General features: G+C 38.5%; 1 protein-coding gene across 1 annotated transcript in view; it reads left to right on the top strand.

The window, feature by feature from the left end:
- Positions 1 to 11753: 11753 nt before the first annotated feature.
- The window catches only part of LOC124789304 (sugar transporter SWEET1-like), a 42686-nt gene continuing 34439 nt past the window's right edge, over positions 11754 to 20000 (top strand). Inside the window, exons 1-5 of the mRNA XM_047256615.1 lie at positions 11754 to 12152; positions 12233 to 12310; positions 12678 to 12801; positions 12939 to 13094; positions 17560 to 17679. Of these exons, the coding sequence (XP_047112571.1) occupies positions 12076 to 12152; positions 12233 to 12310; positions 12678 to 12801; positions 12939 to 13094; positions 17560 to 17679 (555 nt within the window). The 5' untranslated portion in view covers positions 11754 to 12075. The remainder of the gene's footprint in view (positions 12153 to 12232; positions 12311 to 12677; positions 12802 to 12938; positions 13095 to 17559; positions 17680 to 20000) is intronic.

The following is a 20000-nucleotide window of genomic DNA, read 5'->3' as shown; positions in this document are numbered from 1 at the left end:
ATGCATTTTCACAGTCTTATCCCACCAAGGGTGTTTGAATATCTTTTTCAAGGGACTAGTTTCCTTAGCTATTCACGTGATTTTAGAATGAAATTCTTCCCATGTGTTTGCCTTTTCCTTCTCCCATTCTTCTTTTACTTTATATATATATATATATATTTCTTCCTGTGTTGGTGGTAATGAATCCGATTGAGCGTTGGCACTGATTTCTTTGGGAAACCTTAAACTAGGTTCTGGGCAATTTAGTAGGTTAGAAAAATATTGAGCCAATACTTGACAGTTTTCCTGGGTTGTTAGGGCTAATTTACCAGATATATATATATATATATATATATATATATATATATATATATATATATATATATATATATATATATATTAGTAACCACATACATTACAGCTTATTATCTGGAAACTAACATAGGTGATACAATTACCTTTTTGCAAATGGTATTTAGTATCTGTTTTTGTTTTTCATATGTTTTGTAACTAGGAAGTACAAAATAAAACTATACCCTGAGGAGAAAGGAAACCCCTAACTTGTTTTTGCAAATTATTCTTTATTATTTAAAATAATGGCAGCGTAATTCACCCCTTTTTGTACCAAAGTCAGATTTAATCCAGGATAGTAAAAATCATCCTTGCTTCTTGTGTAGTAGCAATGGACATTGCCATTGCTTTTGGAGTGGGAAGGGTTATTGGTAACAAATCTCTCTCTCTCTCTCACACTATATATATTGTATCACCTATGTTAGTTTCCAGATAATAAGCTGTAATGTATGTGGTTACTAATATGCTGCTACAAAAATCTTTGGTCATTTACCAAAAAGCATTAAAAGCCTGACAGATAGAAAACCAACATTTAAAATCAAACTAAAAGAATCCATGAATGCCAGCTCCTGCTCAGTAGACGATTTTTTAGATATAAATAAGTGATTGAAAGAATTGTCATGTAATGATAGGTCTACGTTTCATTAAACTGACACATCATTGCGAAGTATCGTATTCATGATCTGTGGAACAAGTATTTATGTAAGTAGGTACTGATTTTGTAGATATAAATTCTATCTTATTTGATACATCTACGAAACAAACTGTTTAAACCAAAAAAGAGCTTTCAAATTAAACTGCTTTACGTTTTGTGGGTGAACGACACAATGGAGTTCGTTACATTCGATGTGAACACGTGTGTTTACGTTACAGGTTTCGTTGTTTATGCCGATTTATGAACTCTATAACACTTTCTCGAACCAAGGCACTAAAACACACACATGCAATATTTACATTTTATGCCGTGCATAAAGCGTATTGTTAGTAGAGAATGCATATCATAATTGATAACACTGAAATATTCACGGCGAATATATTGCCGAACATCGAAAGTGTTTCAGCAGTTCACAAAGTTCATTGTGAAGTAATGGCTGTAAAACTAAATTTGTACAGTGGTTACGCAATAATTTATCACTTCTAGCTGTGTTTACATAAGCTACATTTAATGTGGTGAAGTTAGCAGGAAATTCACTGAGAAATACTGAAAGTGAAATCAGAATGCTGCCTTGAACTCCCGCCGACGTTCTGCCAACAGTCACGTGATTCTATGTTGCAGCCACGCCAGATGTATAGCCGCTTCACTGCTTGCCATGGAGGTAGAATAAGGGGAGATGGCGCTACAGTCTTACGCTGTAAATTGTTTTGAAAGAGGATGCTAAGTTCACCGGACTTGGATAAGATGTGACGTCATTATGACGTATACACGCTACATCGAAAACGATAGAAACCGTATATCGACTATTCGACTTTTGTGAACTTTCGAGAGGTTGTGACAGGGTAGCGCTGTGCTCTGCGCCATTCGTTTAAATGTGTTTTGCGCTCCTTGCGTTTAAATCGTGTATTGTACTGTGTTTGCGTCCTGTGCGTTGTTTTTCGTTTGCTCGTCTCTAATTATGTGTTCAGCATTCGAGAGACTAATGAGAGAAAAGCTGAAAGAGTTCAGCATCGATGACGACGGGCAATTGCGTGGTTATTGTGAATCTCAAGCAGAAATTGATGTACTTCTGACCCAGCTGAAGTGCGGTGGTTATTCGTACTCGGTGAGAAGAAGCACTCAGCAGCCAAAATCTTCAGATGCGTCAAGACACTAACCTTTGGTTAAGATTACATTGAGAAATCCATTTCCCCTCGTATTTCATCTCCGGTCGACGATTTTTCTTCCACAAAGCCTCATATTTTTCTTTTTAAGTTCGAAAGTCAATCATTCTACACACCAGTCATTACTGGACACTAAGGTACCTGTCTCTGCGGTCCGAGTGTAAAATTACTTGGAATTATGGTTGATAAAAGACTATCTTGGGATGGACATATATATTACTTAGCTAACATACTTGCACGAGCTCAGCTATATAAATTAAGAAAAAAAAGTCGGCAAGAGTATGCTGCTACAATCTAATATGTACTGACAAGACCAATTGTATGAAACCATACTAAAATATTAATAATAAATAAATATTATTTTCGGCGTAAGCATTCAATACAACAATCACACACCCTAATCTGGTCGGGACATAATAAGACTTCACTTTTTTACGAAACGTGTTGTCCGTGGTGTTTTCAAGTCCACGGTCAGGAATATTTCTATTAATATCCAGCTCTTTCACTTTTATTTTGGCGAAATACATATACGCTGCCACACTGAGCTGTTATCAGAATCGCACGTGTCGAAACAAACCACTAGCTGACGAGTTTAGAATCTCGAACGTTCGTAAAGGTCGATAAGTGTGTTAATCGACTAAAGCGTATATACGTCATAAAGACGTCACATCATATCCTCCTGTTTTGAAGCCAGTGGGTGGGGCCTGCCGCCATCTTGGATCCCCCAAAACATTAGCGAACGAGTGTTTATAATTGCTTCTTGTTCGTTATTTCTGCCTTGTTCACGTGATATTTATTTTATATAGTAAATGTTACACTGTTTTAGTGAACAACAAAGCATAAGGGACGCAACTTCAAACATTTTTCTGGCCTTAAATGCGTACTCGATACTGTAATACGACACGAAAATATGACGCTTCTGGCCTCAGTACTGCAGTTCCTTTTTGTTTATACACTTAGAATAACCGATATGACAAGTATGTGCTATGAAAAGCGTGCTTTCTTAATCCATTTCTATTAACTTTCATTGTGTTTATGTCGATAATTGATAAAGCAGAACTCCAAAAGCAATGATTGATAGTTTAGAGGCACCGATTTGTATTCGTTGTATTTTCAAGTAAAATGCAAATTTTAAATGTTCAAATTTGCAAGATACTTACCATATTTCCTTTGGAGTCTCATAGATGTGTGGAGGGATGATATAAACAAGCCAGCTGTCATGTCAACAAACTGAAAGATTCGTTAAATTACGAAGGAAAAGAACGGAATTTAAGATTGTCTCCCATTGTAATTTACACATCTACTTTGTTCATAAATTGTACCTACCAAGCGACATTCAGTGTGGCAAATAACAGCAACTTACAGGGTAACAGGACAACACAGTTATTAATGTAATGATCCAAATAGCCTGGACTTATGCCAGATAGGGAACTTTGCTTTAACAAATATGTAACCCTTTAAGTACTTATAATTTAACCACTGTAACAGGTGTTCCACACATTTTACTGAATATTTAACTAACTACATGTAATTACATTACTTTTATAGAAAATTACGCATTTTAAAACATTAGCCCCCATTTCCAGGATATTTCTTGCCAGAACTTTTCAGTTACTTGGGAATAACCAAACACTGAAAATCTAGTGTACTGCTCACCTCCAGATAGCTCTTCGTGTTAGATTGATAGGGAATCTTACGTCAAATCACATAATTAAAACCATACTGTAAAACTTTACAGTGCATCAGAATTACAAGTATATTTAAGATAATAGCGCTTAAGTAAGTCCACTTACGAATGAAATGTGATTCGTTTAAACTTTAGACTACAATCAGAATGATTAGTATACCCGTAAGCGACGCAAGCTGGCATTTTTTTATCAAAACACTTCACAACTACACAGAATCAAACCACCAGAAGCGAATGTTTTGGGGAAGCTAACATTGCGGATCTTCACTTGGGTTGGCTTCAAGTTTGTGACGTCCTCTTATTTTTACCTCCATGCTGCTTGCCCAGTCTATTAGTATCTATGGTCGAAGGTCCGTGCACTTCACGGCTCACGCTTAAAAACTGTTGAAAATCATGTAACAAAGGTTGTAATTCCGTCGGACAAAAAGGGGTTGGGGTGTTGAGATCACGTGACGTGAGACTAGCACGACGGCCATTGTGAATAGATCTTAACAGAAATACCGCTACTGCGTATAAACACGTTTTATTAACTATAGATTACAGAACACACTATAAGCACTAAACAGCGTGAGCATACTAAGTAGTAGTGGTGGGCAGGAAATCTCGTAACTGTTAGAAATCACAGTGACTGAGAAGTCGCAGATATCACAATAACAACTTTACAGAATCTAACTGCGATTTCAGTCACAGTTAGCAGTCGCAAGTAGTATTTCACATTCAAAGACGTGAGCCATCTATTGGTCGAATTTAGCACTGCTTTCTGCGATTTCAGTGACAAGTCGCAACTAAGAGTCGCAAGTAGAAACTAAAAAGCGCGGTTAACAGTGGCATCTGTTGGCCAAAGTTTGTACTACGCTTGCCTCTGCGATTCGCAGTCGAGTCCAACTGCGATTTCCGTGACAAGTCGGGACTAAGAGTCGCAAGTAGCAACTAAAAATCGCAGTTAACAGCGCCATCTTTTGGCCAAAGTTCGTACTACGTCCATCTCTGCGGTACGCTATCGAGTCCAACCACAGTCTAACATAACAGTCGCGACACTTCGCGTCGATTTTGTTGCCTTCAGAGCAAGCAGCGCTCCAAGCGCCCAGTAGGTTGAACTGTGAGTTCGGCGCGATCGTGAAAGCGAATAGTGATTGTTTATTTTGATTTATACAATGGTTTTCACCATCGGGAGCGTTTGTAGCGCAATAAATTGCAGCAGCAACAGGCAGAAGACACCACAGCCGTCTTTTTTAGGTTTCCTAAGGATCCTGAGAGGTATATACCATCATGTCACTAAACTGTATCGTCAGGATTCACTTGCAAATGTATGTGTATAAATGATGAATGTTTCGTTTTAGGAGCAAAAAAATGGCTAGTTAATAGCAGACGAGAAGACCTTATGAAGAAAGACCCGGTTTACCTGTATAATAATATTAGGTTTTGTTCGCTACATTTCGAACAAAACCAGTTCATGAACGCAGACAATAACAAACTCGCGTGGAATGCAGTACCCACACTGTTTGACATTCCAAATAAGCCACCTCAACTGACGATGAAGAGGAAACTGCCACAAAGATTCGACAGTCAATCTAAAGCTGTAAAACAGTCCTATGACACAAAAGCAGCCAGTTCAACTCTCCACGCATTAGTCCCAGATTCGTGAGAATTGTCAACACAGACCTACTTTGACGATGTACTGGGTAGATTAACTGCAGCTGTTCGTGTCTTACAAAAGCGAGTGAAGTGTCAGAATGCGCAGATTGCTAGGCTTCGAGCGAAACTATTATGGGACAAGAAAAGTGCCTACAGACAGATTGTTTGAAAATTATTCAAATATTTGGTTTTTCGTGAAATGTAATCAGCTCATTATAATGTTTTCAGCATAATTCTCCCACTATTTGTCAGTTGCTTGTCCCACTTAGAGTAATATAAAGATGAAGGTCGTACTTGTGGCAAAAGGCGACAATGACAAACACAGTAGGCCTACAGAACGATAAACGAGCTGTCCATCGCTTTTGCATGTAGAGGTACATGTCTGTGCTTCTTACATGTGAATCTGTGTGTTTATATTCTTTTGATATGAACGTAGTAAGCTGCAATTCTGCCCAATGTCACAAGTGTTTCTTCACGAATGTATTGTAGCTTGCCACTCTATTCATGGTTTTTGTCCACACTTGTGCTTATTTTAGAATCATTTTTAGAAACATATATGCCTTCTGATACTACACAAACTCTTGGAGGCAAGAAACTAACTCGAATAATTCGGAAATTACGTAGGAAATGGATGCAAACAAACATTATGCTTACGGCGCATCTGACGTTCACCTTACCTGCCGCTTGGAGCGCCAGTGTCGCTCCATCTGTCAGACGGCAACAACTTTTACAGCAGTGAGTGTCGCGACTGTTATGTTAGACTGTGGTCCAACTGCGATTCCCGTGACAAGTCGCAACTAAGAGTCGCAAGTAGCAACTAAAAAGCGCAGTTAACAGTGCCATCTGTTTGCGAAAGTTCGTACTACGTCCGTCTCTGCGATACGATATCGAGTCTAACTGCGATTTCCGTGACAAGTCGCAACTAAGGGTCGCAAGTAGCAACTAAAAAGCGCAGTTAGCAGTGCCATCTGTTGAGCGAAGTTCATACTACGCTATTCGCTACCGAGAAACTGCGATTTCTGTGACAAATCGCAACTAAGAGTCGCAAGTAGTAACTAAAAAGCGCAGTTAACATTCTTTTCCTAGTGCCATCTGTTGACCGACGTACGTACTTCGTTACGAAAGCCTTGTGCCTCACGAGATCGGTGTGCTGTGTGTGCATATTAGTGATGGGCTAAACTGCGATTTTCCGATATCAGTGATTTCTGTGAATGCTACTTTTCAGTATCTGTTATTCTTAACTGTGATTTGTCGCAGTTAAGAGTCGCAGTTAAGGAACCTAAGTCACGTATCCCTCCGCCACTGCTATTTCTGCTACTTCCGCGATTTCTGCGACTTCTGCTACTTCTGCGATTTCTGCTACTTCTGCGACTTCTGCTACTTCTGCTACTTCTGCGACTTCTGCTACTTCTGCAACTTCTGCTACTTCTGCAACTTCTGCTACTTCTGCTACTTCTGCGACTTCTGCTACTTCTGCGACTTCTGCTACTTCTGCTACTTCTGCGACTTCTGCTACTTCTGCGACTTCTGCGACTTCTGCGACTTCTGCGACTTCTGCTACTTCTGCGACTTCTGCTACTTCTGCGACTTCTGCTACTTCTGCTACTTCTGTGACTTCTGCTACTTCTGCTACTTCTGCGACTTCTGCTACTTCTGCGACTTCTGCTACTTCTGCGACTTCTGCTACTTCTGCGACTTCTGCTACTTCTGCGATTTCTGTGACTTCTGCTACTTCTGCGATTTCTGTGACTTCTACTACTTCTGTGACGTACCACCGTATGAAAAAGTTATATCTGTCCACACAGAAAATTGCATCTCAACAAACCTGTCATTGGTAAGTATGTGTTACGTTTATTCTTCCGTTGGCTTTAATTTTGTATTAAAGAAACAACTGTGAAAATATTAATAGTGTAATTAATATGTAAGTAGCCGCACAGTACCATAATAGTTCGTGTTTAGAAAATGAATTCTAACTTATTGTTATGTTCATAGGTACCTGAACTACATTTCAGTCACTCAGTAAAGTGATAATTCAAAATATCATTGTCAACAGATCTGAAGAAATTGCCAGTCTGTAGACCGTTTTCGTCAGACGAGAGGTTAGTTTCTAAGCGTTTTGATGGACTTAATTACTTCAGTGAGATCGTTCTTGCGAATGTGATATAGCAAATATTAGCAAATGTGATATAGCAAATATCAGCAATCTACTCTGTCAATTATATTGCTAGTAATTAATGACAGCAAAAATTGTTAATCCTTGTGTTTTTGCAGACGCAGTTCTGACTGATTACTGGTTGCTGTACATATCTATCCACATCAAGGCTGTTGAGAGAGACTTGTGAAGATTCAAGACAGCTCTTAGAGGATTTGCAATTTAAAAGTGAAATAATTATGAAATAAGTGTGTGACTGATTAAAGTGTTTTATTGAAGTTGTTGTGCGATTTTAAAGGAATAATAAATGTTGAATACATTGAGTGAATATTAAAAATCTCAGTTTCCACATGTTAAGCCGTCCTATACCCGTAATTTTCCGCCACTTATTTATTGGTAAACACTTGTTGGATACCGACGTGCCGCCCCCCTCCCCCACCCTTTCTCCACAGTCTTGGTGTGACACTGACCTGTAACATATCCCGAAGTCTACAATATGCATTTTGAGGCTGTTGATATGAAAGTGGGAAGTACAGATCTTCCAGTTAAATCAGGAATAGCTTGGAAGTGCATTACTTGAAAGTGACACAGGAAAAGCTTACTTATGTAGGTGGTAGTAGTGTCGGCAAAAAGTTCTTGTGTGTGAAGTTGCCACGTAGATCACCAGGTGTAAAACTTTTCTCCCGAGTCTTGAACTGTGTCGGAACAAAAGTGAGGCATTCATATGACTGTTTTCATTTCTCTACACTTATACAGATGTCTGAGTTCTGCTGTGTTAACATTGCAAAGTCCTGTAGGCATGTGGAGTATTAACCAAAACTGTCATATTGGAAGCAGAATAAAACACATTTGTTACGTTATTTGATATTTTCAGGAGAAAAAGGCAATGTTGCTTCTTATTAATATAATACATTCAGAGTCACAGCAGTATTTGACCAACCATAACTGATGCTGAATGTGCATGTCGTCATATAATATGAAGGGCTTATTTCAATAGTGGTACAAGTCCATTACCTACACTTTTCTGTCTATAATGCTTCTGAAATTAGTGATCCAAACAAACATAAATAAAGGTTCATCTCTAGCAAGAAGCCATATGCTTGAATATTTCTGGTATCTCAACTGCAGATTTTTCAGCACTCATTTAACTTTACGACTCTATATCTCAAAATTAACAAAAATGGACTTGTACCACTATTGAAATAAGCCCTTCATATGCACACACAGCACATCGATCTCGTGAGGCACAAGGCTCTCATAACGAAGTACGTACGTCGGTCAACAGATGACACTAGGAAAAGTATGTTCACTGCGCTTTTTAGTTGCTACTTGCGACTCTTAGTTGCGATTTGTCACAGAAATCGCAGTTTGACTCGGTAGCGAATAGCGTAGTATGAACTTTGCTCAACAGATGGCAGTGCTAACTGCGCTTTTTAGTTGCTACTTGCGACTCTTAGTTGCGACTTGTCACGGAAATCGCAGTTTGACTGCATGGCGTACCGCAGAGATGGACGTAGTACGAACTTCGGCCAACAGATGCCACTGTTAACCGCGCTTTTTAGTTGCTACTTGCGACTCTTAGTTGCGACTTGTCACTGAAATCGCAGAAAGCAGTGCTAAATTCGACCAATAGATGGCTCACGTCTTTGAATGTGAAATACTACTTGCGACTGCTAACTGTGACTGAAATCGCAGTTAGAGTCTGTAAAGTTGCTACTGTGATATCTGTGACTTCTCAGTCACTGCGATTTCTAACAGATACGCGATTTCCTGCCCACCACTAGTGCATACGAAGGACTTTATGTCATTAGTGGTACAAGTCCATTTTTGTTCATTTTGAGATACATAGTCGTAAAGTTAAATGAGCGCTGAAAAACTTGCAGTTGAGATACCAGAAATATTCAAGCATGTGGCTTCTTGCTAGAGATGAACCTTTATTTATGTTTGTTTGGATCATTAATTTCAGAAGCATTAGAGACAGAAAAGTGGAGGTAATGGACTAGTACCACTATTGAAATATGCCCTTCACATTATATGACGACATACACATTCAGCTTCAGTTATGGTTGGTCAAACACAGCTGTGACTCTGAAAGTATGACATTAATAAGAAGCAACATTGCCTTTTTCTCCTGAAAATATCAAGTAACATAACAAATGTGTTTGATTCTGCTTCCAATATGACAGTTTTGCTTAATACTCCACATGCCTACAGGACTTTGCAATGTTAACACAGAGGAACTCAGAAATCTGTATAAGTGTAGTGAAATGAAATCAGTATTATTGGGTCATATGAATGCCTCACTTTTATTCCGACACAGTTCAAGACTCGGGAGGAAAGTTTTACACCTGGTGATCTACGTGGCAACTTCACACACAAGAACTTTTTGCTGACACTACTACCACCTACATAAGTAAGCTTTTTCTGTGTTACTTTCAAGTAATGCACTTCAGCTATTCCTGATTTAAATGGAAGATCTGTACTTCCCACTTTCATATCAACAGCCTCAAAATGCATATTGTAGACTTTGGGATATGTTACAGGTCAGTGTCACACCAATATTGTGGAGAAAGGCCGGGGGGGGGGGGGGGGCGGCATGTCACTCTCCAACTAGTGTTTACCCCAGTAAATAAGTGGCGGAAAATTACGAGTATAGGACGGCTTAAACATGTGGAAAATGAGATTTTCATTATTCACTCACTGTATTTAACATTTATTATTCCTTTAAAATCGCACAACAACTTCAATAAAACACAGTTTAATCACTCATCTGCACACTTATTTCACAATTATGTCACTTTTAAACTGCAAAATCTTCTAAGAGCTGTCTTGAATCTTCACGAGTCTCTCTCAACAGCCTTGATGTGGATAGATACGTACAGCAACCAGTAATCAGAGTCAGAACTGTGTCTGCAAAATCACAAGGATTATTAAACAATTTTTGCTGTCACCAATTACAAGCAATATAATTGACAGAGTAGATTGCTAAAATTTGCTCTAACGAAAGCCACTCAATGGGGTATATTGCACATTTGCAAGAACGATCTCACTGAAGTAATTAAGTCAGTCAAAACACTTAGAAACTAACCTCTAGTCTGACGAAAACGGTCTAAACACGCAGTGGCAATTTCTCCAGATCTGTTGACAATGATATTTTGAGTTATCACTTTACTGAGTGACTGTAATGTAGTTCGCGTACATGTGAACGTAACAATATGTTAGAATTCATTTTATAAACACGAACTATTACGCTACTGTATGGCTACTTACATATTAATTACACTATTAATATTTTCACAGTTGTTTCTTTAATACAAAATTAAAACCAACGGAAGAACAAACTTACCAATGACAGGTTTATTGAGATGTAATTTTCTGTGTGGACAGATGTAACTTTTTCATACGGTGGTAAGTCGCAGAAGTGGCAGAAGTCGCAGATATCGCAGAAGTAGTAGAAATCACAGAAGTAGCAGAAGTCGCACAAATCGCGGAAGTAGCAGAAATCGCAGAAATAGCAGTGGCGGAGGGATACACGACCTAGGTTCCTTAACTGCGACTCTTAACTGCGACAAATCACAGTTAAGAATAACAGATACTGAAAAGTAGCATTCACAGAAATCACTGATATCGGAAAGTCGCAGTTTAGCCTATCACAACTTTAAGTAGTTCGAGAATGAACTGTCCACTCCAAAGTCCTTCAGCCTCGGAGAACTCGCTCGAGTTGGTAAGGTCGATAGTCAATCCACTGTCGATTACTGCCACACAAGTTGCACAACTAATACCAATATTTTGACAGTTAGCCAAAAGAGCTGTAATATGAACAACTGTTTTGCTGCACCTTATTTCTCTTTTTTGAAGAGAGATGTATGCCGCTGAACTTACATCTACTACTCACGTCGCTTCAAAATTAGTTTGATATCACAGATAAGAAACTGGGTTATATTTTTGCCAACTGCGGGTTCGTCATGTGGGAGCATTTAGAGTGTACATAAAAAACCTGTAAATCATTCGACCATATAACAAAGTTTTTACTAGATACAAGTCGTTTATCGCTATGTAGTTTTAGACAACTGGAGGTTATGGCGCAAAACATCTGTCAATCTTTATCGAATGTTGAGTGGGATTGGTTGGGGTGGGGGAAAGGGTACCAAAGCCGGAAAACTTAATCGCGGTCGCTTGCCGCTTTGGAGGGTGAATTGACCTTGTTCGAGGAACAGACGTTGCATAATGTCGAAACGAATCGTCAAGGCTGCAGCTGATTAGATAAATGTACAACATGATGGACCAGTTTAAATAGCATAGCAGATACGCTGGCCTGTGAGGACGGCGGCTGTGCATCAATTTTGAGAGTAGAAAGTTGATTACAACCAGCGCGGCAACACGTGTGTAAGCTGACGTAAATACAACGAGCATTGCATCTATTGAAAAAGTATAGGAGAGAAATAAATCGACGATGCCCCTTGAGGATTATAAGGATATAGTTGGCACATGCGCTAGCATTACGACGATTGGACAGTTTTTTTCAGGAGTGTACGTATATACTTTTGAACTTAATTGAATTCTTGTTCAAGATCTTAGAGAGTTTCATTAATTTAACGTAATTATTACAGATTTATTTGCAAGGACATAGTAAAAAAGGGATCAACAGAAAATGTGGCAGACACACCATTCATCGGCGGTATTGCCGTGTAAGTATGGGCGATTCCGTTTGCGTTTAGATTGTGTTAAATATTAAATTAAATATACTATACTGCTATTATTAAATGAGTGAAAAATTTGCCGTGTATAATCTTTAAATAGCAAATGAAATGAGTTTGCGAATTGTTTCACACAACCATTTATTTCTACTTGGACAAATCTTCAAAAATTGGGAGCCTTGTCTGCAGAATTCTGGACAATAGAAATGTTATTTTCAGAATTTTAAAGTTGTGATTAAAGGCCAAATGTCACCTGACAACCATGACCCTAGTAAATTATTAATGTATGCATCTCTATATTGCCTGCTTTTGAAAATATGTAAAGGAAATAGACTAATATCAATATTTTTCTTTGCAGTTCTGTTCTTATGTATGTTTATGCAAAAATCTTGAATGATCCAGCAATGGTGTCAGTGAACGTCGCTGGAATAACGCTCAATGTTTGTTACTTGTTGTGTTATTATTTATATACACATGATAAGGTAATTTCATTTACTTGAATGTTTACAGATTGATATATAACTAAGCAAAATTCAAAGAGAGACAGGCTTTATTTAAATTCTTGGCATTATTTTGAGGATAATTTGAGTTTAATGACTGTGTAACTATCTTCTTTCAGAAATCTGTTCTGAAACACATATGGAATGCTTTTTTGATATGTGCTGTTTTTGTGGCATATGCCTGGTGGGAAGATCCAGACTTAATTGAACATAGATTTGGAATAATTGTAACTGTGTTACTGCTTCTTCTTATTGGATCACCACTTTTTTCACTTGTAAGTAATATAAAAGCACTGCAGAAAGTAAAAAGTATTCATATGACATGGTTGGCTGGGAGATGTGTGTATCTGAGAAGTGTAGGTGACTCTAGAGTAAGTGTGTAGTGTAGTGTCATGCTTGTGGAAGGTGATGATGAGATAATTGAGAGGCTGACATGTGGTGCTAGCACATAGCTCCTCTTGAATATCACCGAGCCACCCCCCGTCCTCTCTCCGAGCTTAACATCCCCATCTGACTGATCACTGTCAACAGTTTCAATGTAATTCTATTAGAGATGGTAAAGTATCTGGTAGATCAATTAAATGCGGTTCATAGTGTCTTGATTCTAAGATGAATATTAACAAAAGTAGTAAAACGAGGGTATTGGAATTTAGTTGAATTAAATCGAGGAATGGTAAAGAGAATTTGGTTAGAAATGAGGTACAAAAAATAGCTTTGAATTTGGGCAGCAAAATATCTGAGGATATCCAAACTAGAGGACATAGAATGTAGATTGACAATAACAAGAAGTGATGTAGATTGACAATAACAAGAAGTGCATTCCCTCCCTCCCTCTGCCCCCCTCCCCCTTTTTTGGGGGAGGGGGGGGGGAAGAGAGAGAGAGAGAGAGAGAGAGAAATTTGTTAATGTCAAATATATGTTTCAGTACTAAGAATCATTTTTCTGAAAGTATTTGTTTAGAGTGAGGAACTGAAAACTGGATGATTAATAATTCATAAAACAAGAGAATAGAAGTTCAAAATGTGGTGCTACAGATGAATGCTGAAGATTAGATTGGTCAATTGGATAAATATTGAGATGGTGAATTGATTTTTTGAGAACACAAATGTATGGTACAACTTGACTAAAATAAGGGCACATCCTGAGGCACTGGTAATTGGGGGGAGGGGAGTACATGTATGGTACTGGAGAGGAGGAAGAGGAAGGGGAGGGGGGATTTTAGGTTGCAGTAGCTATGTAGATGTGAAGAGGGTTGCACAGAATAGACTAGATGCAACACTTATTTTTATTATTATTGTTATTGTGAAGCCATTGCTCCTTTCCGGTTACCTTCCCAGTTAGAGGTTAAAATAGTTGTATTTGCTACTCCACAAACAGCTGTTTAGTTGAGGAAAGTTTTGGAATGGTTGCTAGGCACAGAGATAGAGATCTTTTATTTAAGCATATCTCTTTGCTGATGACACTAGCTTGGTAGTAAAGGATGTTGTGTGCAACATTGGCTCAGTTTCAAATTTTGCATTATATGACCTAAGTTCATGGCTTGTATAAAATAAACTAACGCTAAATCACAGTAAGACACAGTTTTTACAGTTTCTAACACACAATTCAACAAAAGCTGACATTTTAATTTCACAGAACGGGCATATGATTAGTGAAACTCAACAGCTCAAATTCCTAGGGGTTCAGATAGGTAGTAAGCTGCCATGGAAAGCCCACATTCAGGATCTTGTTCAAAGACTTAATACTGCCATTTTTACTATTCGAACGGTATCAGAAGTGAGTGATCGTTCGACACGAAAATTAGTCTACTTTGCTTATTTTCAGTTGCTCATGTTGTATGGTATTATATTTTGAGGTAACTCTTCCCATTCTAAAAGAATATTTTTGGCTCAGAAATGGGCGGTTCAGGCAATAAGTGGTGTAAGTTCACGAACCTCTTGTTGACCCCTATTCACGAGTCTGGGTATTTTAACATTGGCCTCTCAATGTATAAATTCCTTAATGTCATTTCTTGTTAACAATATTAGTTTATTCCCAAGAACAAGCAGCTTTCACTCAGTTAATACTCTGCAGAAATCAAACCCACATTTGGATCGGACTTCCTGAACTCTTGTGCAAAAAGGTGTGCAGTATACTGCTGCATCCATTTTCAATAACCTACCACTTGAATTCAAAACTCTTAGCAGGTATTCCATGTGCTTTCAAATCCAAACTGAAGAGTTTCCTCATGGGTCACTTCTTCTATTCTGTCGAGGAGTCCTTGAAAAATTAAGTTGGTTCTTATTGTATTGTTGATTTCATTTACTTAAACTTATGGAGTGACGTGTGAATAAAATAAATAAAAAATGACAGTAGCACATGAACATTTGACCAGCTTTTACATTTTCAAGATACTCATTCTCAGGCTCTGCTTCATAATAATCTGCCCTTTATCAAAGTCACTTATCTCATTGGATTTCCCCATTGCAGCCCATTTCTTCACTAGGGCTATGCCCCCTCCATGTCTGCTCCAGTTTCATACTTTTGTCACTGCATCATGTGCCTGCAGTGCCACCAGGCAGCATGCAACATTTTGGTGACCAGTCAAATCAAATGATTTGAAAATTGTATGTAATGAGATGAATTAATCACATATTGCACATGTTTTAGCTAATCAGGGTATGTTCCAAGATTCTGCAACAAGTAGTTGTTGAGGATACTACAGGATAGTTTTGTGGATCACTTTTTCTTTAGCTTTGAATTATTTTACCAGTAAATCATTGCAGAACGGGCGCGCGTGTGTGCGTGCGTGCGTGTGCGTGCGCGTCTATTGTTGACAAGTCAATGGCTGAAAGCTTTAATTGTGAAGTCATTTTGTTGTGCCTATCTGAGACTCAGCATCTCTGCTGTAGGGTTTGTATTGTATTACTGTCTTAGTCCTTCAGTGGGTTGACTAGTGAGTGATGCGAGTGAATGAAGTCTCTCTCACTGCAAATGAGTCCTGCAGAAGCCCTTGACTGCTCTCTGACCTGCTTACCAGCCTGACATATATTATACTTTTACCTCTCTTTAAATTATTTATCATCTCTGCCATCAGTATGCCTTGATTTGCCCCCTTCATACATACTGTCACAATTCTGTCAAACTTCTGGCAGATGTCACTCTACATGGGCAATCACCTGACATAGGGACTGATGACCTGGTTGATCAATCCTTTAAGCCTTCTCCCCCCCTCACCCTGCTCCCAAATCTCTAGTCCTCTATTATAAAAATCAAACTCCATCCGAATATATCTCAGAACACACAATGGTGCTGACTGACTGCTGTGCCAGCCTCAGCCTACAGGTGTCACTGGATGCACATACAGAGGGTTGTGTGGTCAGCACACTGCTCTTCCAGCCAGTGGCTGTTTTTGCGACTGGAAAGATATTGAGGTCACTACTTTGCGCTTGCACACCAACAGAGCATTAATAGGTCTTCTTGATTGATGAATTGTTGACAAAATGACCATAGATTTCTCTAGTCAGGTTACTAATAGCTTAAGGAACAAAATTGAATGAATACGTATCTTTAATTTTGTGATGTAACCAAGAAGAGATACCATAAATCTTATTAAGATTTTCACCATAATTGTGGTATGTACACTGCAATAAGTCTTCCTATCAGATTATGCTATGTGCCATACTTTAAATCGTATTTGAACCTTGGTCTCACATAAGTAACTTTCCACCAAATAAGGCATTGGAGTGTGCCTCACACTAATTGCCTTACCAAAGCCTAAGTGCATGTTACTGGTTTCATTTAACCCTTGAGCGGGCGCACCTTTGTATAAAGTGCGCCAACCAAAAATAAAATGATTTTGTGCGGATCCATTTTTGTTTCACAAGTGCAAACCTATACATACTTCTTTAGTATTGCATCAGATAAAACAGCGATAAATTGTGTTGTCGTATGTCCAGGTGAGCAACAGTAATATAAAATACAAAGCGAGCTAGGTGAGAAAAAATTTGTGACCAGTTCAAAAAAATGACCCCAGTTATGAACTAGCAACATAATCCCACATTGGGGCAGTTGTCTAAAAGATAATTAGTGATCGAATAAGCAGCTGACAGAGATCTGATGAAACTGCACTACTTAATGCTTCGAATGCATCATTACTGTCTCCCTGTCTTGGCAACAGAGTTATAGTGAAAATTTATTTCATTATTGTTTAATAAAACAGTAGTTTAACTCATATGTAAGTTTATTTTCTCCTTGTTTAAATAAACTAAGATTAAACTGTGATTTTGATCATACTTGACTTACCTTGCTAACATAATGTAAGCTATTCTTTTCATGTGTACAAAGTGTGCCGCGCGCCTGCTCGTGTTATGGAAAAACTTGAGGGTTATGAATGTTTGGTGCCTGTATAACACTCTTTTTACTCAAGTAAAATGTTTTCTCATAGATTACCTTGCTAGAAGGTAGTTGACTTATAGAAAATAAAATCCAGCTGCTCTTATTGCATAGAATTCCAGTATTACATTATTACATTGCATACCACAGTCTTGTGGTTATTACTGTTGCCTAGTGGCGTGCTACAAGAATCACTACGAGAATTTGCAGAAAGTGATCTAAATTTTTTGCATACTCAACCCCATCTCAATGTACTTTGCTTAATGTTGTATGCACTAGTGCACTCCTTTCTTTGTAGCTTAATTTTTGTCCATATTTTATGTTGAATATAATGATTTGCTAGTGGTTGTTCTTTTTTGTTATTAGGGTGAAATCATAAGAAGTAAAAGCAGTGCTTCTCTACCATTTCCGTTAATACTGTCAGGGACAGTAGTTTCTGCAGAATGGCTTTTATACGGCATTATAATTAAAAATCATTTCATTCAGGTAAGTATTATAAATATTAGCAGACTGTTGGAGTATAGTTATTGGTACTCACATTTTCACTTTTACTAATATTGTGTTGTGCACCCATGGGATCATTATGAATGTCTAATCAATTTCCACATAGCTGTTGGAATGCCTTGTGTTCATGCACATTCAATGCATCTCTATGTTGTTTCCCTAGCAGCCTGTGCTTGTTGTAATGGTATGACAATGGAATAGTCAATGGAATGTCATTATTATTTTGTATATAAAAATTACAGTGTATGCTGAATGCACTCGCTAAATATACCCTTCCATGGTCAGGATTAAAGCATTTTAGATCTGCTTTATTTTTCCATATTAAATAATGTTAAGATAAGACATTCACGACTGCAGTCCCCTCCACTTGAAAGGGGGTGGGGGTGTGATTTGTAAAAACTTACTGAATTTTCATGTACAAACTACAAGCAGATGAGATGCATTGGGCGCCTTTCTCAACTTTATTTCTTCAAAATACCATTCAGCATAAAAATAAGGTGAGACTAAAACCCAAAAATTCAGTCTACAGTCAAAATGTAGGCAACAAATTAGTTTTATATTGTCTGTTATCATGAGAAGTGAAAGAAAGATTATTTATATAGCTACAGAAGAAAGTAAGAATTGCTCCAAACCATGAATTAGGAGTTTGAGAGTAGGATGGACACACACACACACACACACACACACACACACACACACACACACACACACACACACACACACACAGAGAGAGAGAGAGAGAGAGAGAGAGAGCGCACACACGCAAGTTAGAAGAAGAAAGTGTTGAGAAGAAAGTAGGAAAGACTAATAAAGGAAAAATCAAACTTAAATGGAGACCCCATGATGGATGAGACAAACAATGACCACTGGCTTCCATGAGACTGAATGCTTAAAAGTGGCATTGCACAAACGTGACACAGTGATGAAAGTGTCTAGACAAAAGGCCTGGTGCCTGAGAACAAGCATCTCGGAAATTGCAAAGATGGTTTGCTGTTTGTATGTTATTGTTCGTTTCGAGCAGCTATGGAAAGTTGTTGAAAGATGGTGGACCATGAGTAGACAACAAGGTGTTGGACATAGATGTCTCTTCACAGAATGTACAATACTGGTGCAGGCACAAGTGCTCTGGAGCACACAGTTCAATACGCACTGTTGAACATCAGGCTCCACATCAGATGACCCCTGCATGTTCCCATGGTGACCGAATGTCGTCAGTTATGATTTGCAGTGGGTGCAAGATCATAGATGATGGCCCATGGATTGATGGAAATGTATCATCTCACCAGATGAAGCATGTTTCTTATTAAACTAAGTTGATGGTCATGTCCAAGTATGCCATTGCCCAGGCAAACAATTGCTCGAAACATGCATACCGCCATAGACATGGACTTTTGAGGACAGCATTATGCTATGAGGGACATTAACTTGCACTTCTGGGGGACCTATGCTAGTTATCAAAGGCACTATGAGCGCTGTGAACTGTAAGAACATTACTGCAGACCACTTCAATCCCTTCTTGTTTGATATCTTCTCAGACAGCAGTGGCATTTTTCTGGGGAGTAACTATGTCACAAGGCCAGAATTGTGCTGCAGTGTTTTGGGGATTGCAACAGAGAACTCATTAATATCTTGGGCACCAAATTCACCTGACCTGAACCAGTGGAACACTTCTGAGATGCTACGGGACCAGCTCAGCATCCTCCAACCACGGGTCCATAATTAATGGGAACTGTGTGTAGATATAAACTGTCACATACCTCTGGAAATTACCAAGTAGTTGTTGAATCTGTACCATGTAGAATATTTTTGTATTTCATTCTGAAGGTGGACAAGCACATTATTAAGGAGTGGTCATAACATTTTGGCTCATCGATGTGTGTGCTGGTAAGCAGGTCCCAAGTGGTGAAGTTTAGAAGTACTCCTTCAGCCATGGGCATCCAGATGACTTGTGTGGTGAAAAAAGTTTGCATGTCACTGCAGTTACTTTCCACCGAAGTTCCAAGGAGCTCCAGGGGATCAGTAAATTTTATTCCAGGTTTTTCTCACGTAATGAGAGAAATATTTGTTGGGTGTTAACTGCTTCAGTTTGTAAAGGGAAATTGCTATCCTAATAACATAACAAATCCATAAATTAAAAGCGGAATCAGCATGCTCAGTTTAAAGTTGTTTTTGTACTATTCTGTAACACATTGCACCAGACAGAATGCAGCCCCACTGTGAATGTTGTTCATGGGCATGAGATTTGTCAATTGCTATTCATAAGCAGCTGGAATTGCCATGACTGCTGTAATGAGATTGGAAGT

Source organism: Schistocerca piceifrons, chromosome 3, assembly GCF_021461385.2.
Source record: "Schistocerca piceifrons isolate TAMUIC-IGC-003096 chromosome 3, iqSchPice1.1, whole genome shotgun sequence".
Lineage (NCBI taxonomy): Eukaryota > Metazoa > Arthropoda > Insecta > Orthoptera > Acrididae > Schistocerca > Schistocerca piceifrons.
The sequence above is the reverse complement of the archived record's forward strand: the minus strand, read 5'-3'. Positions and strand labels throughout refer to the sequence as shown.